The sequence below is a fragment of the Calypte anna genome, chromosome 6 (assembly GCF_003957555.1).
Source record: "Calypte anna isolate BGI_N300 chromosome 6, bCalAnn1_v1.p, whole genome shotgun sequence".
NCBI classification, from domain to species: Eukaryota; Metazoa; Chordata; class Aves; order Apodiformes; family Trochilidae; genus Calypte; species Calypte anna.
In genome coordinates, this window is record NC_044252.1 from 20,876,459 (window position 1) to 20,886,852 (window position 10,394).

General features: G+C 63.4%; 1 protein-coding gene across 2 annotated transcripts; it reads right to left on the reverse strand.

Annotated features, from left to right (window-relative positions):
- Window positions 1-5,670: 5,670 nt before the first annotated feature.
- NKX2-3 (NK2 homeobox 3) lies at window positions 5,671-7,562 on the reverse strand. Of its 2 annotated transcripts, none has more exons than XM_030453413.1 (2): window positions 7,057-7,562; window positions 5,671-6,351 (listed from the first exon to the last, which is right to left on the reverse strand). In XM_030453413.1, exons 1-2 carry the CDS (start codon window positions 7,397-7,399, stop codon window positions 5,711-5,713), a joined length of 984 nt encoding a protein of 327 aa, XP_030309273.1. In that variant the 5' UTR covers window positions 7,400-7,562; the 3' UTR covers window positions 5,671-5,710. The 2 variants fall into 2 exon arrangements, with proteins under 2 accessions (XP_030309273.1, XP_030309274.1); XM_030453414.1 differs by having other exon boundaries at window positions 5,711-6,349; window positions 7,037-7,562.
- Window positions 7,563-10,394: the final 2,832 nt, after the last annotated feature.

The window sequence follows — 10,394 nt, forward strand, 5'->3', positions numbered from 1 at the left end:
GAAAACCTGCTTTCTTGGCTGTAAAGAGCCACCAGAGAAAGCTGTCACAAGGGCTGGGCTGGGACTGCTCAGGGTACCAACACTTAGCACAGGATGTGTCAAAGTCCCCTGAGAAGGGACTGCAAAGTGGCCTCGGGAAGATGCTGCCTGACTGGGGCTGAGGTGCAGACAGCTGGCGTGTGGCACTGGGGAGGTGGCAGAGGTGGAAGCAGAGTTGTTCCCTGGGCTGGCTGGGGGTGGCACAGGGGCCACTCTGACACAGACACATTGGTGAGGAGAGCTCAAGTCACTGTGACTCTAGAGCATAACCTGGGATCAGTGCCAAAAGCAGCTGAAGCAAGGGCTGTTCCAGGAGTTGGGGACTCCAGCCCGGAGCTCCCTAGTACCTCACGCCTTCAGGTACAGCACTGCCGGCAATGCTAGCACCGGAGAAACCCTGCAGTCCCCCAGGGCACTCCCGGCACAGGGGAGGACATATGAGACTCCTGGCAGTGCAAGGCTGTGTCTGGTAACGCTAGATGCATGCCAGGAGAAATGTAAACCCAAGCAGATTTCTTTTCTGTCCCCAGCACCTTTGAGTGCCCATTAGAACTGGGCAGTATGTCACCCGCAGCGTTTCCAAGGACTATAAAAATGGGGAGGAATAGGGAATTGGGCCAAATTTGGGTCATGCGGGGACACAGCTCCCTCTGGTGAGGACAGCAGACTCTGGGCACCACAAACATCAAAAATGTCCTTGGGCAAGGACTTGCCAGCAGTGACCACGGTAGATGGAAGCTGCAGGCATCAGGAGGTTTGAGGAGGTTTGGGAGGGTGGAGAGGGTCCTGGCTTTGGGTGAATTGCACCACTTTGGGACAGAGAAGGTAATCAGAGCAAAAAAGGTGTTGAGTTCCTCAGTTCAAAAAAAAAAAAACAAAAAACCAAAAAAACCTCAAAACGCACAGAGAGCAAACCATGGCTCCCTAGAAATGGACATACATGATGGCTAGAGGCTGGGAGGAGACACTGGCCCTGCCCCCAGCCCTCCTACCACACCAGGGTGCTCTCCTTTCCCCGCGTGTACAAGCCCCAGTGATGCAGCAAAGCTCCTGCGTGTCTGGAGATCATCACTCCCGCACAGCTCAGCCGTGGGGAGACACCAGCTTGCCCAGCACCAGGACAACTAGCCCAGCCTCCCCGTTGCAGTGTCCCACAGTGCCCCACTGTGTCCCCAGCGCCGGAGACGCGATGCCAGCAGGTTAGGCAGCCTGCCCACTTGCTCTGCAGCCCCCCAAGCCTTGCAGCGTCACTCGGGCACCCCCAAATGGAGGCAACATCAGACAGGGTTCCTGAGGCACGGGGTGGCGGGGACAGAGGGGTACCTGTCGCTCTCTGTCCTCGGGTGCTCGCCGATAGATGGCGGTGGCGTATCTCGCTTGGGTACAGGCGCCGGGAGCAGCGTCCCAGCTGACAGCCCGGCGGACTTGGGGTTCCCAGCCAGCACCCGGCCGGCAGCTGAGGTCCACCTTGGCTCCGGCAGTACCTGCCTGCAGCAGCCTCGGGAAAGGGACTGTGTATTTTATTGTCCAGGAAGGGGAGGGAGGCAGAGTGCAGCCAGGAGTGGCTCCAGCAGGGCCCGCGGCCGTTCTGACCTTCAGATGTACTCTTCTCTGGAGGGGATGGAGGTGCAGTCTCCTTTTCCAGACGGGTCACCTGAATACCTCACAGCAGCAGCGTGCCCGGTTTCACCGGTGCAGGGAGGAGAGAAAGAAGAGCTAAAATATGCGAATCTCCCCACTCCACTTAGTCAGGTGTAGTAATCTTGTGATGCACAGGACAGGCTGGAGAACTGGGGAGTGTCTGTGACCATCTGTGACTCATCTGGCTGGCCCCTGGCCCTTGTGCTGGCAGGCAAGTAGTGGGAGAAACCCTTGCTGGAGGCTCCACAGTACAAGTACTGATATTTCAATTTAATTACCTGATCTGTGCCTGGCCGCAGCTTTCTTGGCACTGGAGAATGCTTGTGTGACAACCCCCACGTTGCTGTTGCCATTTCCGCAAGGAGATTTTGGCATCTTTGGCACCAGCTGCCCACTGAGCACGGATAGCTCCAAAGAACAGTTTCACAGCTCACAGCACAGGGCAGCTGCTGTAGGAAGCACCGCAGAGCAGGAGCTGATTCTCTAGTCTGGCTCCAACATAGAGGGGCAACAGGCATGCACCACCCTGTCATACAGCAAGGCAGGGGGAGATGGCTGTGCCTGGCTGGAAGTAGATGGGACCAGAACTCCGTGAGGTCTGCACCCAGGTCCATAGGCAGGCTGGACAGCCTTGCTGGGAGCAGGCATCTCACTCTACACCCAGGTGAGCTCCTTGCTGATGGCAGGAAAGTGGGTGGTGAAGAGAGAAGGATGAAGGTCAGGAGGGGGAAGGAAGACCAGAGCAGGGGGGAGAGAGGAATATAAAAAGATGTCAGGAAGGAGAGGAAACCAAAGCACATCTGCAACGCTGCTCCCACACAATCCTGGATGTGATGGAGAAGCCTTAGAACATAAGATAGCACTGGCATTTGGATAAAGTCCCCCTGGGAACTACTAGACAGAGGCAAGTTCTGCTCATGGGCTCCTTCTTGTCCCAGAATACTGAATTAAAAACATAATTCGAGCTTGTGCACAAAGAGGGCCTGAAGCCTGGCAGTTAGAGCCTGTCTGCCCCCACCCCACCCCTTCTTTTACTTGAAGTCTGTATGTTGTTACAGAGAATCTCATCTCTGTCTGAAATCAATCGTCACCTCCCCTTCCTTACTCACAAACAACAGTAAATCCCCTATTTGGGAAGAAACAATACATGCCCTCTGCCCCTTGACCATGGCCCTTCTCATCCCTCCCTCCCCAGTGTCCTGCTGGCTGTACCACCACCACAATGTGACCAAAAAGGTTTCCACCAGCACCCTGCACCTCTTGTCTCGGATCCCACCTGCAGCACCCTGCTGCACCCTGGAGCATGGGGGACAAGGTACGTCACAGGCAGGCACTGCCTCAAGCATGGCCATGCAGCAACTTCCCTCCATTGTGTCTCCCCTCCTTGGGCAGGCCATCGAATCTGCGGTCTTCCACCATCTCCCTCCCACTGGCCTCCACTGGCTGTTCCTCCTCTTTGGAGTGCTTCACTTCCGCCACCCTGCTCTGAGCCCTCCAGCAATGACTGCTCATTGTGCTTCTCTGTTTTCCCCATCAGCTTGGGGGCTTTGGGCAAGAGTCTGCAGAGGGGTCCCTCCCACTAACCTTCTGCCCTCCCCGCAGTCTGAGCTGATGGGACAGCTGGGATCTGTCCCAGAAATTAAGATGGCTACGGTGGACATCTAGAAACTTCCACTTATGTCTCACATAGGCCTGCAGCTGGGCTACTCAGCATACCTCAACTGGGTGCTGCTCCAGCTCTGCACAGGGAGAGCAGAACCAGGGAGCACAATTGGGTATTCCCCAGGAATAAGTGGGATGACCACAACATTGACCTCACACCTACAGCAATGATGAGTACTGTTGGTGCTTGATAATGCTGGCACAACCCAACATTGCCTTTTACAACACAGCCACAGGACCCCTGCGTGTCCCTTCACTCTGCTCAACTGTCCATGCCCCAAAGACTCTGGCTGTGCATCTGGGAGTGTGTTCCACACTAGAGCTCTGTGATTCAAGCCACTGGGGATGCAGTGAATTTCTAACTATACTTGGAGGGGATGTTTTAAGATAGGAGCTTCCCACAAACACCCTGATTTTGCAGGAGTTTGTATTGTGTTTATGACTCCTCTGGCTTGCACACTGAAGGCATGAACTCACACGGCTTTTTGCAGACACCAGTCTGACAGAACATGGAGGAAAATGCAACTCTTTCCTACGGCAGAGACAAATCCCCTCAGCCCGACTGCTGCAGCAAAGAGAAAGCATTACTTATCTTTGTTCTTGGCTATCCTATTTCTACCCACGAGACCACAGGGCCTTAACCACTCTTCTGGAAAGCCAAGAGCGGAGCCTGGGCTTCCTCTCCCGCGACACCTTGCTGCCATCCAGCAAACAATCGGCTGGGCGTGCCGCATCCTCTCCCAGCGCCGGCCCCGTGAAGCCTCCCGGCCTCGGGGTGGCTCGCCCGTGCGGAGCGAGAGCTGCGCCCGCCGGTCTGCTGGTTGCCCTCTCTGTTCCCCCAGTGCTACGGTAGAAATATTTTCTCCGTTCCTTTCAAACAGCAAACCTCAAGGGTGATCATGTGGTGGAATGTGCAGCGCAAACTCGGGTTTAGCAGCGTGACCGGTCATTACATGCTGTTTCTGAGATGGCAGGCTCTGAAACCTGGTCCTCTGCTCGTGGTGGAGGGAACGCCACACGATAGGCAAGGGGAAGGAAGGGGGAGGATACGGTGGGCATCGCCGGGCGAGGGGAGAGGCATATCCTGGGGATGTGCCCCATCCAAGCGGTTCTGAGAAGGCTCCGATGGAAACATCTTCGGGAGCTCCAGCGTCGTGGCGGGGGAGACGGGGGGGACGGTGTAGGAGCGCTTCCCGCTCCTTCGGTCACCGCTGTCTCCCGGAGCGAGCCACAGGGGGCTTTGCGGGTATCTGGCCCTCCCCGGGAGTGTCTCCGTGTCCGATCCCGGCGGTGGTGCTCGGCGGGACCCGCACGGCAGAGCCCGCTCCCAGAGCACCACCGCCGGGACCGGACACGGCGCGGGACGGGGCGGCCCGGGACAGGGCAGGCGGGAGACGACCCCACGGCCAGTCTCGCGGGGCTCGGGGGCCTCGGCCACCCCCTCCCCCTGCAGCCGAGAGAAATGGCTGAACATGTAGCAATAATGCCCCGGCATTCAGGCTGCCCGGCCCGGCCGGCCCTAATCATCGGCCCGCGGACCCCCCTCCTCTCCCCCTGCGCTCCCAGAAAGGGGAACAAAACCCAGCACGTTTCTGCAGCCCCCGCGCATAAAGCGCAGGGCCTGGGCCTCAGTGGGGGGCAAAGCAGCCCGTCAATCTCGGCGCCGGGGCCCCTTTGTCCCTCGCCTCCCTGCCACACCTTTTGTTCCCGAATCCAATAAGCGCCTATTCCCGCTACCTTCCTCGGCGGTTCCTTTCAGTGCCGGCCCGGCGGCCACAATGGGCCCGGCTCTGAGCTGCGCGGCCCCATTCAGCGCCCTTGGCACGCTCACAAGCCGGCCGGGCCGCCCTGCCCCGTGGGCACCGGCCGCTGCGACCGCCCTGCCGCCGGGCACCGGTCCCGGCCCCGCTGGGCACCGGCCTCTGGGCGAAGGAGGAGCGGGCGGCGGATATTGCACCTGGTTTATTGACTGTCGCGGGGCGCTGGCGCAGGCAGTAACCGATACAGAGTAGATAGAGGGTCCGCGGCACCCTCGGGCCCCGCCGTCGGCTTTTTACAAGCAAAGCTGCTCCGCTGGCGCAGGGCGATAGGCTCCGGGCCGCCCGACCGTCACGGCGGCTTCTTAGGGCGGCGGCGCGGCGTTGAGAGCTCAGACAGCCCCGTCCTGAAGCTCCGTTCCTCTTTGGTCGCCGTCGGTCCCGAAACGCGTCCCGCGAGAGAGCTGGGGTCCCGCCGCGCCGTCCCGCCGCCACTTCTCCTCTGGTCCAGGGCGCGCGTTGTGCAGCCGGGCTGCGGTGCGGGAGATAACGGGGCCCCAGAACCTCCGCTCCGTCATGCCGGTTCGCTCCTCGCCCTCAGTGCGTGCGGGCTACCAGGCCCGGATGCCCTGCAGTGCGCCCTGGCTACAGGAGGGCCCCGGCGCTGCCTGGTGCAGCGGCTGGCCGCCGCCGCCGAAGCCCCCCAGGCCGCCCACGTTCACGAAGGGGCCGGCGGCGGCCGCCGGGCTGCAGGCTGCTTGCATGGAGGCGCTGCCTGTGCCCGCCGGGTAGGTGCAACCGTAGCCGGGGTTATAGGAGGCGGCGTTGCCGTAGCCGTAGGGGGGGAAACCGTTGTAGGAGTAGGGCCCGTTGTATGCCGAGCTGTAGCCCTGCGACCCGCCGAGGCACGGCTTGCCGTCGCGGACCAGCACGGGAACGGCCACCCTGCGCGGCGGTGGCGGGACCGCGGGGCCGCCCAGCTCCAGCGACTTGTCCTGCCGCTGCCGCTTGCACTTGTAGCGCCGGTTCTGGAACCAGATCTTCACTTGCGTGGAAGTGAGCTTGAGGCTGCTGGCCAGGTGCTCCCGCTCGGGTGCCGATAGGTAACGCTGCTGCTTGAACCGCCGCTCCAGCTCGAAGACCTGCGCCTGGGAGAAGAGGACGCGCGGCTTCCTTCGGCTCCGTTGCTTCGGCCTCTCCGCCTCCTCTGCCTTCTCCGTCACATCCAGTGGCTTCTTCAGGACGCAGCTCTCTGCACGGAAAAGCACAGGTCACGGCTGCACCTCGCCGACGCCGGGCGCATGCTCTTCCCGACGGGCCTCACCGGCAGGCGAGAGCCCCGCGCCGCACCCTCCCCGGCTCCGTGCCGGACGCGCCCGTCGGGAATCTGCGGTGTGGTGGTGGGGGTGGGGGGTGGAGAGCGCCTGGACCGGCAGCCTCCGGCACCTCCTGTGCTTGAGAAGGGCCGGTTCAGGCCGCGGGCCCGGTGCGTCTCCGCGCCTCCGGGCTGGCGACCGGTTTACTGCAGCTGTAGAGCAGGGCAGAGCCCCGGGCCGCGCAGCGCTGCTCACGGTGCCGGGCACCTGTCTCGCTCCAGGAGGGCCCCGCCGTAGCGGGATCGGCTTGAGCCTAAACTTCCCCGTTCTTTCCCCTCTTCTCCAGAAGTTGCATTGCGCGGGCCTGATCTAGGAACTCTGGATCGGGGCCCTGCGGAGGCGCATCCCGCAGAGGCACTTGCCTGGAAAGCGGCAAGCGGGGCGCGGAGGACCACGGTGGCAGCCCCACGACGTGCCAGCCCTGGCTCGAGGTACCCAGGGGACGCGTCGGTTAGAACAGAGCTGAAGAGCCGGGGGCATCGCTGCGCGATGCCCAGAGGGATGGGAACGCACCGCAGGGATCGATCGCGGACCCTTCCCGGCGGGGCGGAACGGGAGAACGCGGAGGGAGAGATACTCACTTGGGTCACGGGCAGCGGGGTCCAGCTCCTCTCCCGGGCCGGGGGCCTCGCAGGAGCCGCGCAGCACGGCGTGCACGTAGGTTTCAGCGGAGATCCGGGCATCCGCCTGGTTGCCGGGCGCTGCCATGGGGCTCAGGTACGACAGCTTCTCCTCCTCCTCTTCTTCCTCGCCGTCGGAGAAGCGAGCGCCATCGGCGGCCGCCAGCAGGCAGGAGGCAGGGTGGAAGTGGTGCTCCAAGTGGTGCGGGAGCTGCGCCGCATAGTGCGGGTCCTGCTGCTGCTCCAGGTTGAGGATGTCTTTGACAGAGAAGGGGGTGGAGGTGACGGGGCTCGGTAACATCATCGGGGTAGCGCAAGGGGCCAGGCAGTCCCGCGGGCCCGGCGGCGCTCGGACGGCGGCTCGGCAGGGAGCGGCGCGCCCGGTGAGGGGGGAGGCGAGCAGGCAATACCGAGAGATGAGGGGCCGCGCCTGCTCCTGTCTAAGTTTCCTCCATTAGCCCGGCGCTGGGGGTCTGCGTTTTGTTACAGCTTCTGCAAGGACAGCCAAAGGCTCAGGAGCCTCCTCTGCCCCGGGCCAGCACGTCACGGCGAGGAGGGGCCGGGGGCTGGGGGAGGCCTCGCCATTGGAGGGAGGGGGAGGTAGAGCCGGCCCCCTGCCCAGCTCCGGCCGCCCGGCCAGAAATAGAAATGTATTAAGGCTGTGCTCGGGGAGGTCGTTTCCCCGCAGAGCGTCCCGCCTGCCCGATACCCGCCCGGTGAGCGCGAGGATAGTACGCCGGGGTCTAGATCCCCGCAGAGAGTGCTAAGCACGTGTAGGTAGGTAGGGACCTCCGCCCCGGCGCGCCGTCCTGGCCCCCGCCCGCACACAGCTCGGCCTTAGCACCGGGAGGGGCGAACGCGTGCGGGCCAGCCGGCCCGGCCTCCTCGTCCGCCCAGCACGGCCGTCCGCCCGGCCCCGCAAGTGCCTCCCGCCGCCCGGGACAGAGCGCGAAGGGGAGATTTGCCTTCGCCGCCCAGCTCTCCTCCCGGAGCTGACGTGGGCCCCTCTGTTTCGGGGGGCCCGTAGCCGTGCAACGTACACGTATCCGAGCCGACCCGCACCGCAACCCACGGCGCGCCCGGTGCCTCCCGCCGGTGCCCCTGCAGATTCCCCCGTCACAGCCTAATCTCCTGCCTGATCCGACTCGCCGCAACCGGCGCGACCCGCGCTCTCCCGGGGGAAGGCGCGTTCCGCCACCGCTACCGGATCGGTCCCCGTAGCCCCGCGACCGCCAGGCGAGCTGGACCGTGCCGGGTCGGGTGGGCAGCCCAGAGATATGGCAGCGCGGGGCTGGAAGCGGGGGGCACTATCCCGCGCCCTTCGGTATTTTCTTTCGTTTTATTTCGTTTCGTTTCGTTTTGTTTCGTTTTGTTTCGTTTCGTTTCATTTCTCTCGACGGTAAGTGTGGGCGAGCGGCTCAACCACGGAGCCGCCACGCTGCCATGTCGGCGGGTGATGCACCGAGCCTGCCGAGCGCCCTTCACACGGCGAGTCCTCCAGACCCAGGGCTGCGCCGAGCACTCCGGCGCGATGCGGCGGGGGGTGTCGGGATCCCCCTACGGCGCCCCGCGGCCCCCGGACCCCTCCAAGGGCTCAGCGGTTCGGCGCTGCGGGCAGAGGATACGCCAAAGGAGGGGCGGAGGGTCCCGGGCGATATATTTCGTTGTGATTAAAATCCTGCTGCCCCGCAGGGCTCGGATCTGCACCGACGCGAGGCCGCAGGAAGCTGGGTGCGCACGGCGGGCAGGTGAGTGTCCCGGGGCTGGGGCTTCGTGGGGCCTTGCGGGGCTCTTCTATCGGGTCGTTACCCTCCCGTGCCTTCGCCATTTTCCAGATCTATCGAGGCCCTCGTTTCCCCCCCTGCTTACGCCGCTCCCGCACTCCTCAGAGTAACCCACGTAACCGAAGGCACGGTTCGGGACGGGCGCCCGGGGCCCGCGCACTTCTCCACAGCTCGGGCGGTCCCGCGGCGAGGCTGCTTCCCATTTCCCGGCGCGCCGGATCGGTCCCACGCGCCATTTCAAACCCCCCTCCAGAAATCACGGAGAATCGTTTTCTCCCGCTCGCCCTCGGTGCCGACGACCACGCTCCCGTCCTAAGGCCGTTCGGTCCGGACGCTGGACGGGGAAAGACATTTGCTGTAACCAGGCCTGAGCGGGGCCTGGCTCTGCTCCGTGCCGCCGGTGAGCGGAGGAGCCTGGTGCTGCCTCTCTGCCTCGGCCCCTATAACAATTAGTAACAATTAGCTCTTTATTGGCGTTTCACATATGCCACCGGCACGCTCCCGGGGAGCTGCAGGCGCGAAGGCTCGGCGGCAGAGAAGCGGGCGGCCAGGACTCTTCCTCTTTTCGGCGCCGAGCTCTCTGGGAGCGCCGCCGCAGCCGGTCTCGCAGAGCAGCAACAAGGTCCGGTGCACTCGTTGGCGGCGGCAATGAGGGCTGCTAGGCCACAGCCCGGTGTCTGCCTGCCCGGCTATCGGCGGGAGCAGCAGCAGCCGTGCCGAGGACCTGGGCCCCGGCCCGGAGGGGTCCGTCTCGCATGGAGCCATCTCGATCCCGGACGCTGTGTGCGCCAGGCGCGGCCTGCGGGCAAGGAAAGTCCGGGCTGAGGACGCGGCGGGACGACTCTCCGGCGGTAGCAGCAGTTCTACCGCTGGAAATCGCTCAATCGTGTCGCCGCCGGTTCCGAAGAGTGCTGGGGGAATCCCTGCCCCGCGGCCGCAACAATCCGCGGCTGGACCCCGGCACGCGTGGGAGTACCCCCGTTTCATCCCGGCCTTTCCTGATACGATAACGAAACCTGCGCCTTCCTACCCTTAAGGCATCCCCCCTTTTCTGGGACCGGATCGGGCCCGCTTCGGCGGGACACTAGTGACGATTTCCCCGTTGGAAAAGCCGACGAAGAAGGGAGCTGGTCGGGCTCGGTGCCCCCCTCTCCATATTGGGGCAGTGGGGGCAGAGGAGCACGACCGGACCCGAGAGAGGGACGCGGGGCTGCAGGAGCCAGGACAAGGCGCAGCCCCCTGTACCTGCCGGCGGGTGTCAGGCCCGAGATGCGGCTCTGGGGCTTTCCCGAGCCGGCTGGGCTGGGGTCATTGGGCTATTAATGGTTATTTTATTTATATAAGCACCGGTGTCCCCTGAGCTCTGTTTACAGCGTGGCCTTGTTGTCCCGGCCGCTCTTGCGCTCTGTTTAGACAGGGGATTATTGTAATGGATGGAGCTCGCCGTGCGGATGCTGCTGCGGAGCCAAGACTCGGGCCCGTGAAGAGGGGAGCAGCCCTACGGTGGCCGCGCAC

Bases quoted from the DNA above. Each gene is read 5' to 3' on its own strand.
- NKX2-3 (XM_030453414.1), bottom strand. From the start codon at position 7,399: ATGATGTTACCGAGCCCCGTCACCTCCACCCCCTTCTCTGTCAAAGAC. The intron at 6,350-7,036 runs GTTCTCCCGTTC...TTCCGTGCAGAG, and splicing joins GTGAGTATCTCTCCCTCCGC to AGCTGCGTCCTGAAGAAGCC.